The sequence below is a fragment of the Ictalurus furcatus genome, chromosome 7, assembly GCF_023375685.1.
Source record: "Ictalurus furcatus strain D&B chromosome 7, Billie_1.0, whole genome shotgun sequence".
Lineage (NCBI taxonomy): Eukaryota > Metazoa > Chordata > Actinopteri > Siluriformes > Ictaluridae > Ictalurus > Ictalurus furcatus.
The window spans coordinates 25,362,944-25,384,978 of NC_071261.1; the positions used below are offsets into that span (position 1 = coordinate 25,362,944).

General features: G+C 38.0%; 2 protein-coding genes and 1 pseudogene across 3 annotated transcripts; 2 read left to right on the top strand and 1 right to left on the bottom strand.

Annotated features, from left to right (window-relative positions):
- Positions 1 to 211: 211 nt before the first annotated feature.
- homezb (homeobox and leucine zipper encoding b) lies at positions 212 to 5,886 on the top strand. 2 transcript variants are annotated; one of them, XM_053629440.1, is made up of 3 exons: positions 212 to 283; positions 1,177 to 1,467; positions 3,595 to 5,886. In XM_053629440.1, exons 2-3 carry the CDS (start codon positions 1,186 to 1,188, stop codon positions 5,464 to 5,466), a joined length of 2,154 nt encoding a protein of 717 aa, XP_053485415.1. In that variant the 5' UTR covers positions 212 to 283; positions 1,177 to 1,185; the 3' UTR covers positions 5,467 to 5,886. The 2 variants fall into 2 exon arrangements, with proteins under 2 accessions (XP_053485415.1, XP_053485416.1); XM_053629441.1 differs by lacking the exon at positions 212 to 283 and adding an exon at positions 290 to 842.
- Positions 5,887 to 6,386: 500 nt separating this feature from the next.
- Positions 6,387 to 9,112, bottom strand: cideb (cell death inducing DFFA like effector b). Its single transcript, XM_053629503.1, has 5 exons — positions 8,972 to 9,112; positions 8,485 to 8,599; positions 7,972 to 8,121; positions 7,532 to 7,728; positions 6,387 to 7,040 (listed from the first exon to the last, which is right to left on the bottom strand). Exons 1-5 carry the CDS (start codon positions 8,995 to 8,997, stop codon positions 6,893 to 6,895), a joined length of 636 nt encoding a protein of 211 aa, XP_053485478.1. The 5' UTR covers positions 8,998 to 9,112; the 3' UTR covers positions 6,387 to 6,892.
- Positions 9,113 to 12,438: 3,326 nt separating this feature from the next.
- LOC128610253 (E3 ubiquitin-protein ligase TRIM39-like) lies at positions 12,439 to 18,530 on the top strand (annotated as a pseudogene).
- Positions 18,531 to 22,035: the final 3,505 nt, after the last annotated feature.

The window sequence follows — 22,035 nt, forward strand, 5'->3', positions numbered from 1 at the left end:
CCTGTAATTATGACTTGAAGTGATGCTCCTGTGCAACTTTTAGGACTCATTTTAGTACACGAAGGCAGCATTATTATTCAATAACTATAAAGAAAAATGTTTCTTTATTTATATTGACTCTGGATGTGTAATACACTCTGGTCCAGTTAGAATGTATGAAAACCGATAATGTCCCGGGGCTTTTATTTTGAACCCCCCTAAAAAAAAATCTTCACCGTTTCTGATTTCACACATCGAAGATGCGACAAACCAAACTGTGACAGATTGACAACAACGATCTGAGGCAAGTCTACCTACATTGGCAGCTCATTACAGCCTCGTTATCGCGGGCCATCTTTGTTATCCCGGAACAGTGGAGTGTTTTGCCTAAAATCGTCAGCTGTCCTGCTTTCATGCGGCTCCATTCAGATGTCTAGCCATTTTGTTACAGCGGGTTAGCTAGCCACAGAGCTAAAAGCCTTTGTTCCGACTAGCAGATCGATAATGTTAGCTTTTAGCCAGAGAAGGAATATGAAATGTAGCTGGACTGTCCCGCAGCATCGCCATGAGGAAACGCCACTGTGAACAGTTACAGCTCCACAACTGTCATGGCGGTGTATTATAGACAAGAGCCTCAAACCCGCAAACAATAATAGGAGATTGAACACGATTTAGCTCTTCATATTAGTGAATTACCGAAGCTTGGGGTGTTTCAGTATTAAAATGTCCATTGTTTACCAACATGACCATCGCCATGAAACTGTTGCTTGTTTTATTTTTGGTTTAATAAACACGGGTTTGTTTCCTGTTCATCCAGTGAGAAATAAACACCAGCTAGCTTAGCGGTATCACTTTATTACCTGGTAATACATGTGTGTGTGTGTGTGTGTGTGTGTGTGTGTGTGTGTTTATTTCTCAGGTTAAATACTGTCTGACATTTTCTCATTTTCAGTTTGCATTTTTGACTCTAAAGACTAATTTCTGTGTAATAAAAACCCCAGTGAAATATCACAATAACTATGGGAATGTCTCGACTAGTTATTTTTACCTAGTGAGTCTCCTCTCGGAAATACACACTCTATCTAACGCTTGTGCTACCTGTAGCTTATTTCTATTTATTGTTTAATTATGATGCTGCTGTATGCCCAGTTTGTTTTGTTGTGACTTGGGTTATCCTGGGGTTTTTTCCTCCTTTAGCAGGTCGCCATGCAGCAGTGTGAACCCCCGCAGCAGCAGCAGCGCGAGGAAAACCGGAAGTTGGAGGCGCGAGTGAGCGCGGAGGCGGAAACAGGGGACAGCGAGGCGAGTGATTCTTATGAGTGTCGGATCTGCGGTTACAAAACAGCGGATGTCTGCTCTTTCAGTCAGCATCTGCACTCTGTCCACCCTGTTACTGCTCTGCCCGGCCCGAGCTCAGAAAAAGATGAGGAGAGTAAAGGAGCACAAGACCAAACCTCAGAGGCACAGAAGAGCCCACCTGCAGGAAATGTGAGCTAGTGCACGTATACACATACCTCTGTTTTGTGACATAAAGGTGTTGTTTATGTTTGTTTGCTTTCTGAGAAATTCACATCTGGGTATGCTGATATAGGAAAGGAATCGAGGCTGGTGTGGTGTGGTAACATTACCGCCCTGAAGATGATTATTTTTTAACAGATTATAACAGCATATCCTGACGTGTTTTATTCCTCTTATACCACACAACACAATTTGCTAACAATTACAGTTTTTAATTTGTTAAAGTGCCCCTATTATGCTATGTTAAAAGTGCCTGATTTTGTTTTAGAGGTCTCATATAGTAGGTTTACATGCATCCAAGGTCAAAAAACACTTTGACTTTCTCATAATTTACATTGCAGCATCACCTCTTTTTCTTAGTGTTACAAACGACTTGCTCAAGGATCGGTTCACTCTAAACTCCTTTCAGAGAGCCTACTCTGCTCTGATTGGTCAGATGTCCCAGTCTGTTGTGATTAGTTTACCGCTTACATAATAATGTCGTCGGTTTTACCTTATCAATTTGAGCCCAAGTCTGATAGTGATACGTCAGAAGATCAACCCGAACCAACATCGCAAGCATGACGAGAGGCCGTAGGCAGAGGCCTACAGCTGTGCACTGGCTTTACACGTATACAATACAAAACTACACATTTGGAACACTCGGTAGAAAATATATACATAAATAATTAATCATACTTACAGGTTGCGATCCAAAGGCGCAAGATGCTCCATATAAAGTTATGGCTCCATCTTTTATGAATAATCATTTTGCAAATCCCACGTTGACTTCAGCTAGATTTGAGAAGCAGTGGTCAGTGAAATGACGGGAACACAAACGACGGTCGAAATTGAACTGCTGTGGTATCGTTTTAAAATGAATTCTAACCACTGACGCTTTACATACTCATCCTTTTTGGGAGTCCATGCAAAGTCAAACATTATAACTGTAGTGTTTGAGGGCAGGTCAAAGTACATGTTGTTTGCGAGCAGCCAGTGAAGACCAGAGGCGGAGTCTTTTGTTACAAACCTGCGTAGGTCTGTATGTGAAGTAAGTCTGGAATTACTGATGACTCGTTTCAGCTGTTCAGAATCAGTTCTTTCTTTTGGGAGTCAATAACTCCATTTGTCTTGCACTTTGATTTTTTACATTCACAAACAGCTATATAACACACTTAATGAAAAGTAATATCTGGAAAAAAAAGCATAATAGGGGCACTTTAAAGAACAAGACATCATACATTCAGCCGTTTTTAGTTACGTTTTAATGTTGTGGAAAGTCTGTGAAGCAAGTTCCTATTATCACTTACTATATTATAGCAGCAATAAACACAACGTCCTCCCTCCTGAAGACATTGCTGTGGCAAAAACACTGACTGTTACAAAGCTCTGATACAGGAGACTCATTCCATAAATGTTAAATAAACATCTCCTAACAGAAAACCTCCCCAATCAATGATTTTCTTTGTTAAATATCAGTTTGTTGTTGTTTTCTTAGATCTGGTTAGTGATAGGTTTAGATTATGTGGAGCATCCTGTATAATTCTCAATACATACAGTCCTCATTTCCTTTCCTCTATTTGACACTGGTTTCCCTTCGGGCATCGTCCTCAATTATTGTAACCATAATGATTTATAATCATATTGTCTGGTGTTGGGCAAATAAGATTTCAGTTTATCACAAGGTTTTTTTTTTTTTAAGTTATACTGTTTCATGTGTTTTGTTTTGTTTTGTTTTCTGTCATTGTCACTTATAGTTTGCCCATTAGTGCTCTGCCTGGATTTCCAAAGAGCTGCTTTGTTGCAATGTCTGTTGTTAACATTGCTATATAAATACATATCATTTAATAGAACATCCCCTTAATAACAGGTCAGTTTTGTGTATAGGTTTGTTGCGAAGTGATGCAAAACACCACACACATGATGGCAGTGGGCTTTAAGACAGTTTGCAGGGTGTATTCACTATTTGGATGGGAGGAGAATAAAAGCTAACTTGATTACATCGAGTTACACAGATATAAGTTCATGCTTGTGTCTTGTGAGCCTCGTCTACAGAACTTCAGTGCTGCATGAGTTTATGTAACTTATATTCACATTATTTCCCCTTTTTCTTTACAGTCTGAATTTTCTGAGGGGTCCATGTCTTCCTCACCCATGGACTCAGAAGAGACCAGCATAAGTGCATGCAATGCAGAGAACCAGGTACCAGCAGCAGAGCAAAAAGAGACTGTGAAAAACACACCTGCTGCCAAAGACAGCCAAAGCATTTCTCCTGCCTCCATTTTGCCTCAGAGGAAAGCCTCATCCTCATCAGAGTCTACAAAAGGAAGCCAAAGCGAGGACGTGGCCTCCTCTGGCACGTCCGGCCTCAACCAGGCGCACTTGGTGTGTCTTCCTCTGGTGTCTGAGGGACTGAAGCTGGTGTGGGTGCGCTCTGAGCAGATTAATGAGCTGGATGCAGTTTCAGAGCTGGTAGAAGCATTTAATGCCTTTCCCTACCCCACTGAGCAGGAGGCCAGTGCTCTGGCACGCCGCTGCTCCTTGTCACCCGAGCGCGTCAAAGTGTGGTTTATGATGCAGCGCGTCCGCTATGGAATCAGCTGGGCAGACGACGATATCCGGCAGACGCGGCTTAAGATGCGGCGTCTGCAAAGAATGTCGCTCGGGGAGGAAGGTGAAGAAGAAGAAGAAGAGGATTATTTAGCAGGTGAAGAGAGGACACCTGAGACGCTACAGCAGGGTGTTAAACAGGCGCCAGTGACAGACGTCTATACGGGTTATGCACACTACACACCACAACCAGTTTTCTCCCAATACGAAGCCAATGACTACAACAGCAGGCAAAACAGCATCATTCCTCAGTACAGCAATGGTCTAGACCCATTTGTTCAGCAGCAAACTGAAAACCAGCATGTGGGTGATTTTCAAAATGCGTCTGTGGACAAAGACCATACTCAGTTGCCCAGAGATCTGAATCATTTACCTCCTCACGAGCCCAAGGCTGAGAGTTCCAGCACTTATCGGTCCCTATCAAAATCAGCCGTGGTTTGTGGCCCCCCCATAACCCAGCAGCGGAAGAAGTCCAAAGCCCAGCTGATGGCGCTCCGTCGTAGTTTCGTCCAAAAGAACTGGCCGTCTGAGATTGAGGTGCAGCGGCTACAGCGTGTCACCGGGCTCGGACGGCACGAGATCCGGAAGTGGTTCGCTGACAGTCGCTACCAGCTTCGCAGGAGCGGTCGGTCCTGGCTGGCTGAACTGAGCAAGCCGAATCAATCACCAGAGCCCCCGGGTAGATTTCAACAACAACTGAACAGCGATGAGTTTCAGGAGGATGGCGAGGCCTCAGGGGCGGGGCTTGACTTTGAGTTTGATGTGGACATGGATGATCAACAGGGCCTTGTAGAAGATGGAGTCAGCGAATCGGAGACGAGGAAAGAGGAACAGAGTGAAGAGCCGTCACGCAAAGGCAGCCAAGCTTCCGTTAAACAGGAGCGGCGGGAGATCGCTATTGTCCCTTCTCCGTCTCCTGCCTCCTCTTCTCCGTCTCCGTCACTCCTGCAAGGCTGGAACCCCAGCATGGGTCCCGAACCCAACCTCCGGAAGAAGACATGGGAGCAGTTGAACATGCTAAGGCAGAGCTTCCTGCATTGTCAGTGGCCCACCAGCGAAGACTACACACTCTTGCAGCAGAAGACAGGCCTGACGCGGACTGAGATTGTGCAGTGGTACGGAGACACGCGCTACCACATTAAACACTCCAACCTGCGCTGGATTCACCCGGACGACAGAGAGCGTGTACGCACAGGTGTCCTGAAGCAGCAGAAGAGAGCAGGGAAGGGCCCCAGGAGCAGGAGATGGACACAGAGCACAGATTCCAGCTTCAGGTTTAGGGAGCCGCAACCCAGTAACGGGACAGGTGGGAGTGAGGCGAAGTCATGGGACGAATTATACAAGACAGCTTCCTCAGTACTGCCCGGGGGTGAACTTTGACCCTGGGGAATTTTTAGATTAAATGTTAAAGAGTATTTAGAATAGCAGGAAAGTAGAGGCTGGACTCTACATTGCTGCCAAATGCTGTATTTCATAAAGAAGTGTTTTTTTGTTTTGTTTGTTTTGTTTTGTCTTATTTTGTTTTCTGTCTCATGTTCTCATGTCCAGTGTTTCTCACCACTAATGGATTGTTGCATTGATATAATCCAGTGCCTCGTCAGGACCTTTAATACACAACATATTTATGTATTTAGTTTTGTCTATCTGAGCAGTTTCATTTAAGCTGAAATTATTTATGATAACACTAAAAACAAAACAAAACAAAAAAAAGCAAAGGAAGATATTCAGAGCGATTAGCAGAATACAAGCACTGGGTGAAACTGCTGTTTTCATGTGTAGCATTTCAGTGTTCAACAGGATAGGAGCGTGAGTAGAAATTAGTTTCAGGTCTTTTTTTGATGCACATTTTCAGATGTTTATTTTAAAAACTGACTTTTAGTGTATTAACATGGTTCAGATCTTCCAGACCATGAATCCTTTAAAGTATTGCTTCTAAAAGAACAGTCCTTGTGAAAAATAATTTTGAATGGTTCTAAGCTAAATATTTTACATCCTGTTCTTGTATGTCAATTATTGCTTATTTCAGTTATAATTTATTTAGACCCAGGACCATAATCCAACAGAAAAAGCTTGAATGATGCATTTGATATTCTATGCATTTAATTATTATTTAGTCGACTAGAAAATTCCTTTACTGCTTTTGAAGATTTTTGTACCTATTTCTAGAAAATGTTTTTCCCTTGGTTACAATGACATTTTAACTCAATAAAGTGGACTTCAGGATTTCTTTTTAAATTTTTTCTTATTAGTATATTTTAACTAGACAGATACAGTGCATATTTACAACAGGACTGTATGAAATGGACAAAAATTGCATAGTTTGATTGCTCTGCAGTATATTGCCATTACAATATATTAAAACAAACCAATGAAGCTGTGATGTTATGGACTGGCTGATAAATATTTTTTATATCACTCCACAAACACCAATTTTTTTAAAGAAAATCAAGGTTTGTTCGAGAACTCATTTACATATTGCAGGCTTCTTTGATATCAGTATTACACAAGCCAGTATTATAATAATGTTTAACACAGGAGTATATTATGCAGCCATCATTTACAGACATCTACAGTCATATAATTACTATTTCAATTATTGGTATTTACCGAGTCTCATTTAACAGATCTGCACACTGATTAAATAAACATTCACCTGTTTACTGTTAATAACGCATTTCTGTATATTGTCATGGTTGAATGGCCCTGAGAAGACAAATGGAAAACAAGGAACACTGTAATAATTGTTAAAATGACATGCATTTCCCAAAGCAAGAGCAGTTTTTTTTCCTCCTGATTACACAGTAAGTCAGTTCCAGTATTCTGTCTGAATCTCACGAGCACCGTGAACTTGCAGGAAATCCGCTCCCTGTATGATTCGGCGAATCACGGTGGCAGATGTGATTAACATGTGACCTGCTGCTTGGAGTACGGTGGAGATCATTCTGAGGGCTTCTCTGTTGTTAGGAAATAGGGAAAGAACACAATGGAAGTAATATGAGATGTGACTGTACAGAAACACTAGTCAATAGACAGACATGTCCGGTGTCAGTTATATTTGGATCTTCTGGTCAGAAAGTTGAGTCAGAAAACATTGATAATTTGAATGTACATTCTTTACAATGCAAAAAATTGTGTGTTTTTTTTTTAAATACTCAGGCGATGTCTACTTTCTTTTACTCTCATGTTATCTGGACAATAGATGTATTTTTGCAGCTTGTAAAATTATGGATATAAGGCTACTCAGTGTCAAGATTACAGCAACCCTTCCTCAATAATTAGCCACCATGTTGCAACCAGTTGCTAAATCAAAGTTTGCGTCATTTAACTGCCTGCTAACCACCTTCTAACCGCAGCTGCCAAATATCAGGAAAAACAGAGCACACAAAACACACACACACACACGACAGACAGTTTAAGAGTTGACTAAAGTTCCCGCCCGTCTCACCTGAGCACCTTCTTCGGCCCCAGGCATTGGAAGTCAGCGCTGACTGAGTACAGACCCTGGAATGTTGCCTTCACACTTAGAGAGCCAAAAATATCCTTGGGGTTCAGACGATAAAGGTCAAAGGTCACTCGAGCGATGTCACGACCAGTGCGGGGTTTCTTGTCAGCTGGTGTGATGTTGCTGCCTCTCTGGCCTAACTGTCAATGAGAAGTTTGTTTAGAAGCGGCGGTACATACACTGAGTAAGTCAAATGCACATACACACATGCACACACACACACACACACACACACTCACACACAAACTAAACATTCAGTGGACTACAAATATTCTGAAACTCTTTTCCCAGGTGATTACTGGGAGGATTTATCAGATACTGATATTCAGACACTCCTGTCAGCAGTAGACATCACAGTAAAACACACACACACACACACATACAGGATGTGGTCTCCAGGTCTGTCCCGGCTCCAAGGCCATGAGCACAGTGTTGTCTGGCAGGGTCATGAGGAACTCGTCTGAGTCCACTTCAGTGCCGTCTTCCTCACACACCAGAGACAGCAGAGTAGAAATGAGCAGAGTGTGGGCTGCCTAGCATACACACACACACACACACACACACACAATGTGTAATAGTACATTACATACAGCCCTTTATGGTGTTTCACTTTGTCTGTCTGAGGGAAGATCCTATCTACAATCATGCAGCAGAGGATTTCCATAACATAGAACGTTCCAGTGAGATCCTCAGAAATCTGTAGATTAACAAAGTTTTCTTATAGCTACATCCAATTTCAATTTACTTGAATTTTGTCTAATTTAACCAAAATGTCATGGTTTCTTGTTTGACAAACCATTACACCTATGCCATCCTTTTCCACTATGAGCCCCGATGCATTATTTTTTTTAATTTTCTTTTTTTTTCAATTCATTTTTGTCTATCTCTCGACTCACCCTATCTTTCAGCTCCTCTAAGGTGGATGCAGTGAGCCCCTTCCTGATCTCTCTGTTCCACGAGCAAACTCTAAAAGGCCTCTGAGGTGCGGCCCACACACGCCGAGACACAGACCTAACACACGGGTGAGGAGATGATCAAAATGGCACAGAAAATGATTTCTATAATAAATAGAAAATGATTAACTAATCACTTCAGAATGTACTGTAAGACTTAACAAGCCGAACACACTGTAGTATGTGAAAGTAATCCATGTGTATTCTGTACAGCTGTGTAGACTGAAATGGTTTAACATACAATATTACTCTATATCTAGATCATGACTTTTAACACAAAGTTATTAGACAACAGACAGGTTTCTTTTTATTCATTATTAATAAGATTAATAAAAAGGAAGTGTAGAATTCACAGAAAGTGTAGTTACTATTTACATTAAATGTACATAGTGAATTATCTAAAGGAATTCAAAGTCATTAGTATACTTACTTAATGAGTGAGGATGTTGTTGCCATCTTGAACTGCTCCGGTGGTTTTCCCTTTATACGTATATACCTTTCTGAGAGGGAAGTGTTAGCTGACCTGCCCTGAGGCCCGCTCTATCACTATGGACTTCGTCCTTAACTGAATGAATCATACAGAGGTGCAATTGGACAAAGTCCTGTAGCTGATAGTGTGCTGAGAGTGGAGGTCTAAAATACATAAACAATATATAAACATCTAGGAAAGGGTTTTAATTAATTCGTTTAAGGTAGTTTAGGTCGTTTATTTAAGACTATTTTATAACAAAAGTATTGTAGATCAAACCATAGCTTTGAGAGAAAGTGAGAATAAATCTAAAAATCACTAAATCAGAATCATTATAGTCCGCACATACATTTACATGTATTAGGAATTTGTCTTTGGTCACAACACGATACATTCAACTCACACACATATCGTAAACACAACACATTTACCATCCTAATATACAAATATTGCGCCCAATATACAAATATTACACCTTAAGTGGAAATTGTAGGCTTGGTTGTAAATTACATTACAGTGGAGGTAGAAATAGCAGCTGGATACAGTTCCGGGTGAATTCAAAGGAGTGGAACAATTGTGATGTAGAATAAATAATAGCAATGATATACAGTAATGACAATATTAATAAATAAGATATTTTATAAATAGCAATAAATAATCCATCCCATCCATCCATCTTCAACCGCTTACTCCTTTTCAGGGTCGCAGGGGAACCTGGAGCCTACCCCAGGAAGCATCGGGCACAAGGCTTCGTACACCCTGGACAGGGTGCCAGTCCATCGCAGGGCACAATCACATACACACTCACACACCCATTCATACGCAATAAATAATATTATTTATTAATAATATTTAAGATAATAATATTTAACTTAATAATTATAAATTTATTAATAATAATAATAATAATTATTATTATTATTATTATTATTATTATTATTATTATTATGCCATCTGATATTTTATTTTATTCCATGGATATTTAACAGAAAGTAGGAAAAATTTCAAACATGGGCAAAGTGTAACCAATTTTATTTATATATATTAATGTGATGCTAATAGTGTGTCTTTTTTCAGTGTATTAAACTCTGAAACTTTGAACACTATTATTACCCTCCCAAATCTGATTCTGAGCAAACTACTGTTCTTAAATTTGCCTTCAATGCCAGGCAATGTATATGCAGCACATTTTCCAAACACACTAGAAAGGGAGTAAATATGTGTATGAAATGTAGTATAACATCAAGATTTTCTTGTTTAACAAATGTAACACTAGTGTACAGTGTGCTTCATGGTTGTTGCATAACCTTTATTCTTTGTTAACATGTAAAGGTATCTCTTGTAAACCCCACCATGGAGATTTTTGCTGAAATGGACAATGATGTGGCTTATGACTCGATCCTGGAATATTATTGATTATTAATAAATATTATTAATTAATATTATATGGTAATTTTAAGAAATGTTTGAGTTCATATTGAGACATTTGACTTGCACAGTGTGTGATGTTGAGGTCTAGTCTGAAACGTAAGAGGAGACGAATGTGGGAGACAATGTTATTTTTCTCAGGAGAAAAATTTGAGAAGCAGGAGAATTAAACAAAAGTCTCCATTTGATGTTCATGTAACCTCATTTCTGGTATGGAGAAACATTTGAGATGTTAAAGAGATCTCATTTTTTATTTTTCTTTCCTCTGGGATGTGACCTACAGGCCGTAAACACAGTAAATGTTTCAATGACATGCGGTCAGGGGAGGCAGGGGAGGCAGTGCCTCCCCTGTGTCATCATGAAATGTAAAAAACAGATAATGATTAAAAATAAATAAATACATATTTGTCCACTGATCTGTGATAGAAATGTAATTATTGTATGAATCCAATCATTCCAATGATTTTTATAGTGAATATCGCTGAATTTGTGTATTTTCCTGTTCAAATACGGGGAAAGACACGAAGGGAGGCAGTGAGGAGCTGAGCCTCCTCTCGGATTGCGCAATCCCTCACAAACTGGGTTGAGCTGCTCATTTTTTAATTTTTTTTTTGCGCTCAACTTGAGCACGTGCAATTGATCTCTCTGTATGTCACCAATGTAATGTTTGTACACACTTTTATTATATGTCCTCACATTCCATAGTCTAGTTCATGTATTTCACGTATGTGTATAGTTTATTAGTCTTGCAGATCTGACATAACACTGCAGTGAAAAAGCAGGAGGGGAGGCAGCCAGCATCTCTGCCTCACTGAAGGGGGCGTGTGTGAGCATACGGGATTGTTCTGCTATTGTTCTTCACGTATTACAGACAAATGGCATTGTGGGTAATATGCTAGCTAAAAAAAGTCAAGTAGAGAATGTCAAGTGCACCGCATCAGTCCGTTTATTTTTATTTTTTGCCCTGACTGCAAAATTGGATTATATATATAAGCAAATCAAATCAAAACTGGAAGTGATAAATAAAGGAAGACGATGCCGGAGCTAAAAGATTTGCTTCAAACAACGGGACAGAAGATAACACGCTCTTTTCAAACGGAGTGGTACATCTGAAAAGACTGGCTGTGTGGTTGTGCTACGAGAAACCGCCTTTTCTGCTTTCCCTGCCTTTTGTTCTCAACGAGTGACAATGTCTGGACTACAACAGGATTTTGTGACTTGAAAAATATACCAAGAAGCTTCAGCAGACATGAAAGTTCAACTATTCACATTCAAAGCCAAATTGCTTTAAAAACTTTTGAAAGCGCAAGGATAGATTTGGTTTTGAACAAACAGCGGAGACTAAATATTAGCATCCACAATGCTAAGGTAAAGGAAAACCGAGAGATTTTGAAAGACCTCATTAACGCAACTTGCTTCCTAGCCGAACAGAAATTAGCATTTCGTGCTAACAATGAGAGTACAACCTCTTCTAATCGTGGCAGCTCTGTAGAACTATTACATGCTTTAGCTGAGAAAGATGATGGGTTAGCTAGACATTTGGAGACACCCAATGTGTTTTCTAGACTTCATTTACAAGTAAAGGTAAGACCATGCATACACTGCTGTATAGTCCAAGACAAAAATAATAGACCAGCCCTTTGTTTTTATAATAAATAAAATATATATATATATATAACAAGATAAGAAAAAAAGTTATTTTAAAGAATAAAACTACATTTGTCTTTTTGTTGTGGACTGTATATACTTTCATTAGTATTGAATGAGTATGAATTGTTGAATTGTGATGGCAAATTAAGAACACACGGAGGGTGCAGAGCAAACATAAACTTTATGTTCATGACATCACAATCAGGAAAAAAATGAACACCTATGGCTTTCAGGGAAGGGTGTCTAGAAAAAAAAGCCCCTGTTCTCTCAAAAGTAAATGAAGCATGATTTAGGTTTTCAAAACTGCATCTGAATTAACCACAAAATCCTTTGGACTGATGAGACCATGGTGGAGATGTTTGGTCCTCATGTACAGCTCCATGTTTGGCAAAATCCAAACAAAGCATATCACCACAAACACCTCAAACCAACTGTTAAGCACGGTTGGTGAAGGGGTGATGATTTGGGTTTGTTTTTCAGCCACAGGACCTGGGAAACTTGCAGTCATTGAGACAACAATGGACTCCACTTTACACCAGAATATTCATGAGACAGACATTTATTATCTTTTTTATAAGCTCATGCTTTTGGTATTAATGTATAAATACTGATTATTTCACACGAAATATAGTTCACAATAATTCAAAATACTTTTATTTAATTATTATGTCTTCTGAAGTCTTAAAGTCATTTGACCTGTCTAAAATATGTGCTACTTATAAACCCAAGGCATATAGCATATTCACATCTAGCATCTAGTTTAAAGCAATCCGTTTTTTTTATCCGAAAATCAGTTTACCAAAGTGTCTACCAGCACACGAGCAAAACAACAACAGAAAACAACAAAAAATAAAACAATAGTTCACCAACAAGTGTTAATCACCAATAAAATAATTCCAGCATGTGATCATGAGTTAATAAATGAATGAATCCTCCATTTGCTTTAAATAGTGCCATCTGCTGGTACAAAGATGAAATGACGTGGTCCAGGAGAAAACGATCTTATCCGATAATCATGATAATCTGCAGGAGAAATAAACAACATTGTTATTTCATGTGCAGTTTGACTATAAATACACATGAGCAGAGGTGAAGCTAGGGAGGTGGAGACAAACTGCATTGTGATCATATGTGGAACTGTCAAACACTACGAAGTGAACAAGGAAGTGACTAAAGTGGAAGAGTAAAGCAGTTAGCTCCCATCCAGAAGAAGCCCTTATTTTAACATTAATTTCTGAAATTAACTGCAGGATATTCACTGACTCTGGAATATAAATACAGACAATTCCCACTCCCTGAAAAGAGGTGAGTAAAATAAAGGTATGTACTTCAGTGAATGCTTACTGCAAAGATTCAAAACACAGGAGGAAGTAAACGGCTGAATCCTCATCACTAACTAAAAGCGGAAGAAGGAGCAGCATGGATGAACCAGTTTCCTGTAAGTTATACAGCTTATATATGATTTGTATTTGTAGTTATTAAATTGTTACATAGTTGTAAGTTACTGTTTCTATAGTAACAACTAAGTCACAAGCGCTTGTGCTGCATGGTGGATGTGCTACATCATTTAATGAAGGACTGTCACTATTATGGAATTTTATTTGAAATTATGCAAATGATCTCAGTGAATGGTTTGTCTTTTCAGTTGACTTTATGCGTCTCTTTTCATATAAGAATAACACTTGTGCACTAAAACACAAACATCTTAGAAAGCAATTTATTTACATAGATCGTGTAACTATGGAGGAATATTTTAACTTTATTGTTGAAATATTTATTGATATAATTAAATAATTCAATAATTGGATATGTAGTTAAAAGTGACAATAAATGAATAATACTGAAGTGGAATTGGGGAAAAAATAATTAAATGTGACTCACAATGTTTTGTTTATTATTTAAATACTTAAATATTGATTTATTTCAGTGATGCTCTGCAGCCATACACAGTGACATTAAATAAATCATAAAAATGAGCATCATGAAATATTCGCTGAAATCTGTCACGTTCATCCATAATTAATAAAGTCTGAACAAACCCTCCATATGTAACTCAACTAAATTTCTTTACAAACTGAAAAGAAAAGAAAAGATACAAACAATAACAATTACATATAGAACCTGTTAATGACATATACACAGAAGTTACCTAATAATATACACTATTCTTTAGCAAAATCTGTAATTGAATAATGTACTATGGCTAAGCTACAGCTCCACTAAATATTACTGTTTAATTCCACAAATCAAAGTTACAAATATGTTATCAATCGATGGCTTTAACAAAGAAAAATTGTTGTAATTAAATCACGTTTGCCAGTAATTTATATATAACTGATTATATGTAGCTAAATTAAAACATATGATTATGAAATATAATTATTAATTGTGATCAGCTCAAATAATCATGCTAAAATTGTTGTAATTAGACTTTAATTTAATGATTGTTACAGACTTTTAAAGATAAACATATATAATGTAATTAAACTCGTGGGGTTTAGGTGATCGAGGGTTCAGGAGTTCTGTTATAACTCTGCAATTTCAATAATGATGATGGACTTGAAATATTGAGGACATTGAACTTTTTTATTGTGCTCAGAGTGAAAAACTAGGGAGAGGATCAACTCCACTCCGTCCCCACGCTCTTCTTCTCCACAATACAACTCTCCCCATATTATGTACTCAATATCCTGTCTATGAGGAGACAACACCAAAATAAAAGTCCATAATGAAATATGCAAAAATAAAATACAATGAATATAAAACTAAGTTCCACAGTAACATAGAACCATGTCTTATTTTTTAATTAAATAAAAATAAAGTAAATTATAAAGTAAGGTCAAAAAGTCTGAGAGCACATTAAAAATCTGGGAATCTGGAAATGAACATAAAGGTTTTGAACTTTTTGCATATGCTCCACAACATTTATAGTAACTACAGACTGATAAAAGTGTGACGGTCTTAAAGAAAAAAGTGTTTTTGTTGGAGATTTGCAGTGATACTGTATAAGAGAAATAAAACACTCAAGCATGTACAGTTTTATATAAAAATAATCAGCTTTGGGATGAAAACGACTTCACACCACCCTGTCAGTGATTATTTTTAATGCACATTGTTCTGTGTTTTATGTCCTATATAAGTGATACAGTACACTTGTAAATACACTTGACTGTAAAATTCATTCTATTTATAAACAATGTGTAACTTTTGTTCTATCAAACCTAGTTTCTTGTGACTCCAGCAGTCTCCTGTCTGAAGATCAGCTGCAGTGTTCGATCTGTCTGGATGTATTCTCTGATCCAGTCACCACTCCATGTGGACACAACTTCTGTAAGAGCTGCCTTACACAGTGCTGGGAGAAGAGTCAACACTGTCACTGTCCATTATGTAAAGAGAAATTCACCAAGATACCTGAACTGAAGATAAATACAACACTCAGATAGGTGGCAGATCACTTCAAGAAGAAAAGTGGTCCTGACAAACCTGAGGTTCTTTGTGATGCCTGCACTGGAGAGAAGCTGAAGGCCCTGAAATCCTGTCTGGATTGTGTTCTGAGTTTGTGTGAAACTCATCTAGAACCTCATAATCATGTTCCAAGACTTAAGAAACACAAACTAATAAACCCAGTGGAGAACCTGGAGGACTACATATGCCAGAAACATGAGAGAGCTCTGGAGCTGTTCTGTAGAGATGATCAGACGTGTGTGTGTAAGTTCTGCACTGAAGGAGATCACAAGAATCACAACATTGTTCCTACAGAGGAGGAGAGCAGAGAGAGGAAGGTGAGAAACACTGATTATAATCAGATTTGGTTATTCTTATGGATATTACATTTTAATTTATCCAGTAGTAGATCAGATTGGAAGGTTTTGAATTTAATTTACGGGACTTCTTTAACCTTCACTGTTCAGCTATATGATTTGATTTGGCTTCACTTCTAAAATGCAAAATTATTCACGTTAATAAATCATTATGAGGAAATTATTTACTAAACTAAAACTTATGTCTTACACCACACATGGGGATAAATTAAGACAAATGTCTTCTTTAACAAAAGTATTTTTCTTCTGCTCTGTCCTCAGACACAGCTGGAGAAAACACAGACAGATGTGCAGCAGATGATTCAGGACCGACTTGTTTCACTATTCAGTGTTATCTGATGGAAGTGAAAATGTGTTCCTCCTTTAGAGAGGCACAGAGAAAGAGAAAGCAGACAGTGTTGAAGTCTTCACTGCTCTGATTCGCTCTATTGAGAGAAGTCAGGCTGAGCTGCTCGAGGTGATGGAGGAGAAGCAGAAAGCAGCAGAGAGGCAGGCTGAAGGACTCATTAAAGAGCTGGAGCAGGAACTCACTGTGCTAAAGAGGAGAGACAATGAGCTGGAGCAGCTCTCACACACTGAGGAGCATCTCCACCTCCTACAGGTCAGTGTTCCTCTCTCTGCTCACTGGCAATGCAGAACATCACAGAACAACACTCACCATGCTGAGGGATTTCTCCTCTCTCCTGCTCTACTGTAGATTTACTCCTCCATGTGCAGCCCTCCACACACCAAGAACTGGACTGAGATCAGTATTAACACTGATCTGAGTGGGGACACTGTGAGGACAGCTCTGTCTCAGCTTCAGAAGACTCTGAATGAGAAACTCACTCAAACACTCAATGACAAGTTAAAGGAAACAGGTGAGAAACTTTCATATTTAACAATTTTTAGACATGAGTCTAAAATGTGTTGCATTAAAATGATCTTAAATCTAATGAAAGTGATGTTTTGTTGTGATTAGTTTCAACAGAACTGAAGAGGATTCAGCAGTATGCAGGTACAGTGAGGTTTCTGATTTCCTCTCATATTAAAATGTACATATCAGCATTACACCACTGCATCATCAGACTTATTTTCATCTGTAGATCTCTCCAGCTAAAAGGAAGTCTTAAAGTGTCTCTCATTATCCTCCTGACTATAGCTCCCTATTACTGCCATGCACTAAAGCCCTTAAACCCTTTTCTACTTTAGAAAGACTGATCTTCTTCTTACATTTCACTAAGAAAGTCATGCAGGAAACATGTATGTTTGGACAGAGATTAACCTTATTGTTTTTTTAAACGGCTTGATAAAACTTTGAGTTCTTTGACTATCAAAGATAAATGTTTTTGTGCAAGGCAAACAAAAGTCAGACTTTTATTCTCATGCAGTTAGAAAATCTATATATTTTTATATTGCAGTGTCTCAATCATTGACTTTAGAGTCATGTCTTCTCATATCTGTGTGTGTGACTCTTCTGTGACTCTTTCTATGTTTTTCCTGAAGAACAAAAATTACAAACACAAATAAATGACTAAAGTAAAGTTTCAGAAAGAAAACATTTTATATTTCTCATCTTTGACAGGCTCCTACCATCAACTGTACAAGTTTTTTCCTTTTTACAAGGGATAATTTAAAAAATATTTAATTATTTAATCTTCTACAAATCCTTTTATAAATCCTAATGAATCTGATCCACTGATGATGATTTAATATTTTTTATCTGCAAACTCACATCTCACTCTGTGTGTTTCTCTCAGTGTATGTGACTCTGTATACTGATACAGCAAATCCATATCTCATCCTGTCTGTGATGGAAAATAAGTGACAAGTGGAGACAAACAACAGGATCTCCTTGATACACCACAGAGGTTTAATTATTTTATTAGTGTTCTGGGAAATCAGAGTTTCTCCTCAGGGAGATTTTATTATGAGGTGCAGGTCAGAGGGAAAACTGCGTGGGATCTTGGAGTCGCAAGAGAGAACATTAACAGAAAGGGGAAGATTACACTGACTCCTGAGGATGGATTCTCTACTGTGGGGCTGAGTTATGGGCTTTTAATAGTCTCCATGTCCTCCTCACACTGAGAGAGACGGTGGGGGTGTTTGTGGATTATGAGGAGGGTCTGGTCTCCATTTATGATGTGAAGTCCAGCTCTCATATCTACTCTTGCACTGCTCAGTCTTTCACTGAGAAACTCTATCCTTACTTCAGTCCTTGTACAAATGAAGGGGGTAAAAATTCAGCACCACTGATCATCTCTCCTGTATTTAACACTGAATGAATTTTCACCTCACAGATTTAATCATTTATTAAATGGTGAGAATAAAAATAAATGTTTGACTTTTTCTGGCAAATTTCAGAAATACATGTTCCCTTTCACAGTTTTTTTTTTTTACACATTATGATTGTGGAACTTTGTCATTACAAATCAAATATGAATAAAGATCATTTACAGTGCGAAATCATGATGTTTTCAGCAAGTTTCATTCGTACTTCATTCTTTCACACTAGACCACAGAGAGAACTGGGTTACCTGGTGCTTGTAGAAAGGAGGTTTTCCTCCATATATTACAGTATATTACAACTGAAATTGCTTTGAATTACAACATTGATTATGGTAATCTCTCTCTCTTTCTCCTCCGAACTTTACAAGTTTCATCCACATGCTTTTATAATTCATCACACTTCACCACCAGAGAATTAGTTTACACTGACATCACTGGGGAACAGATTTAACTGGAGCACTGAGAAATGTGGTTCCCCCTGTGTATTACAGCTAGAGAAGAGTTTAAAGTACAATAATTATGTTCTTCATGCAGCAACATTTATTCAATCCCTACGCACTTTTAGAGAGGAAGCACACAGGTAACAGGTGTGACTGGTGCCTTAAATAAGTAGTTTCCCCCTGATTTATTATGACTGGTGTAGAACCAAAGTACCAGGAATTATACTGTTAAAGCATTTCTGCTTAATAATCACATATGAGGTTCATCCATTTTCCATCTTGTTTCTCTCATACTGCAAAAGGACTTACCCAGTGCTCATGGAAAAATATTATAGCAGTATATTATAGCTGTTATAGATTGAATGCACTGCATTTATACTGTATCTCTCTTTTTTAATAATCCTGAAAGGCTTTACTCCTGCATGCTTTTACAATGAGAGCACATGGGGGAACAGATTTATCAATGCTCTTAAAAGTGGTTTGCCTCATTATATAACAGTTAGGATCAATTTATAGTACTACTGTGATCTCAGCATGTCTCTGTTTTATGAGTTCTCCCAGTAACTGTGACTCATAGTGCATGTTGTCCCAGTGAGAATGCAACAGGGAAACAGATTTAACTGGCCTCTCTTTGATTTAAAATTTTAGTTAAAAAATTGTGATAAAAGTCTTATGCTTGTGCAGAATATCTGTTTTACTATTTCACTGGTAAATTTAGTGAATTTGAATTCTTATTTCATGCTTTTACACTACAGTACTGTTTCTTTATGGATCACTGCACATGTGGAAATGCATTTACTCAGCACTCCTGTAAAATAATTTCTTTTCGCTATACTAAAACAGTAGCACATTTGCCTCGTACTGCCAGGATTGGGGGTTGGAAACCATCCTCTGCCCTGTGTGTGTGGAGTTTGCATGGTCTTCCTGTGCTTCAGGGATTTCCTCCGGGTATTCCGGTTTCCTCCCCAGTCCTCAGACATGTAGTCTGATGTTGTAGACTGATTGGCATTTCCAAACTGTCTGCTATGTGTGAATGTATGTGTGATTGTGCCCTGCGATGGTTTGGCACCATGTCCAGGTTGTCCCCGCCTTGAGCCCCGAGTTCCCTGGGATAGGCTCCAGGCTCCCCGTGACCCTGTGTAGGATAAGCGGGATGGAAAAAGGTGATGGGCTGTTTTTTACTGCAAACTGAAAATACAGATTTTAAACAAACATAAACACAACAGCAAAACCTCAGAATGCTTCTTGGACATTTGGATAAAGGACCTAATCTATTTTTATTCTCTTTTTTTTGCATGTGGTTATAGGTAGGTTAACAGTAGCACTCTAGAGACTTTGATGACATTTTCCTTACTTTCTTTTTAGAAGGTCATGCTTTTGAAATTTATGCATTGCTACGTTCACAGGAAACTTATTTCACAATACATTTGAAATCCTTAACATATGTCTTATGAAGTGCTAAAGTCATGTGATCTGGCTAAAACATGTGCTGAATCTAATTATAAAGCACTCCAACTGCAATCATTTAAAACTTGAAGAGAAGATTTCTCCTTGGTTTTGTTAATTTAAGGCATAAAACAAGCTCACAAAATCACAGATACATGACTGACATAATAGCACATTTCATTCCATTGTAAGTGTTTATACAGAACTGCAAAAGTCGTAGGCACCCTATTTTTTAAAATATAAATGTTGTTATAGATTTTTTTTAATTTTATGACTTCTCCATTATCGAGTCAATACAAAAACATTTTAGATTTCCAAGCATTATTTTTCCAGCAGAAAATTAAATGTTACAGCAAAATGTTTGTATGTCAGTAAAGAAAGCAGCATATTACATAAGAGACACGTTTCAGACAAAAAACACAATGATGTCTGCTGGGTTTTGCTGCAAAAAACGCAACAGCGACAGTCAAAATCTCCAGAAGAACTGTGTCTCGTTCTGCAAGATGCTCAATAAAACTTACAGCTCATTTCCTTATAAAACTGAATTCAGTACTGAATATACCAAAGCGTATCCTGTTTCCTACCTAAAGCTTTCTGGTCTCAGTTTTCTGTTTGTTGCTTTGTTTGAGTTTCTGTTTGATTTTCACAGACCAGTAAATAAACTGGGCCAGTTTACTGGAATTCTTCCTGTATATTTGCCAACTGCAAAATATTTGTGCATCTCGTTTTATTTATTTGTGGATCTCACTGTATATTTGTGAATCACTTACTGCTGATTTGTGCTGCTTGTTTTTATTTTTGTGGAACTCGTCTGATTTGTTTGCAAATTATGCAACAAAAATACATATATATTTTGTTCAATTCTATCAAATAAACAAGCTTTACTTTTTTGAGTGTCCTCTAAGATATGTGACCTTTTAACTGGAAACAGTTCCCTCTGCAATTTGGCGTGGCACGGCACGAAGAAGGAGCCAACAACCTGCAGAGGATTCCCATCTTGTTGTGATTTAAATCAATACAATCAGTAATTTAACAGTTGTTTGTGATCGGTTGTCATTCGAGTTGGATATGATAATTTGACTTTAGTCAATTTAAAATGTTAAACTTTATTTTAATACATCACTAAATATTTGGAAAGCAAATAGGTTGTAACTATGGCAACTACAGTACGTACACCCATCAGTGGATGCAGTAGCTATGGCAACTTTTCCAGCGAAACTGCCGTGTGACATCATTCTTCCACCAGCAACAGGGTTGGTCAGAAGGCAATTGGTCACAGCCCATAACATTACTTATGAATAATTACAAGAGTGTTAGTGGAGTGTCCTAATACAATAAGACTAACTGTCACATTATTACTTTTGTAAAAAATAAAAAGAAATGTAATAAACAAATTCACCAGCATTGCCGCTTGGATCAAATGTCCAAACATCACGTTAGACATGTTGAGTCAATACAAAGTGTTTTATGACTGAAAGGAAATTCTCTTATATAATGTACCCTCTTATATTATGAACTGCTATCAAATACCTATGATAAATGTAATCATTTAATTACCTTGTATTAATTTAATTACCTCTTTAAATAAGCTGATCAACTGCTATCCTTGATTATATTATTATGTATTTCTGTGTCAACATGACACAGGACTTATTTTGTATTATGACTATGTGCTGTGTGTTTTGTTTAAATCTGTCTGACACCTGGACTAGTAGAAACCGTCCACACACTGCTGTTATCAGTGTATAAATACTTTTGGTTTGCATGAATAAAGTGGGGTGTCTTTATGAGCATGCAAGAAGTCAGTGTGTGTTCATTTTAGACCCCCCAGGCCTGAACGCTCCACGGTAAACCACACTTTCTAAAAGTTAATAGAAGTTAATAGATGTTAATGGTAAAACAGGCTGGAAGGCATGACGGACGATCTGACGGGCATAAGGCAGTATCTGGGATCCCTGTAACGTGGAAATCT

Bases quoted from the DNA above. Each gene is read 5' to 3' on its own strand.
- homezb (XM_053629440.1), top strand. From the start codon at position 1,186: ATGCAGCAGTGTGAACCCCCGCAGCAGCAGCAGCGCGAGGAAAACCGG. The intron at 1,468-3,594 runs GTGAGCTAGTGC...TTTTCTTTACAG, and splicing joins AGAGCCCACCTGCAGGAAAT to TCTGAATTTTCTGAGGGGTC.
- cideb (XM_053629503.1), bottom strand. From the start codon at position 8,997: ATGGCAACAACATCCTCACTCATTAA. The intron at 7,729-7,971 runs GTATGTGTGTGT...TCTCATTGACAG, and splicing joins AGACCTGGAGACCACATCCT to TTAGGCCAGAGAGGCAGCAA. The intron at 7,041-7,531 runs GTGAGACGGGCG...TCCTAACAACAG, and splicing joins GGGCCGAAGAAGGTGCTCAG to AGAAGCCCTCAGAATGATCT.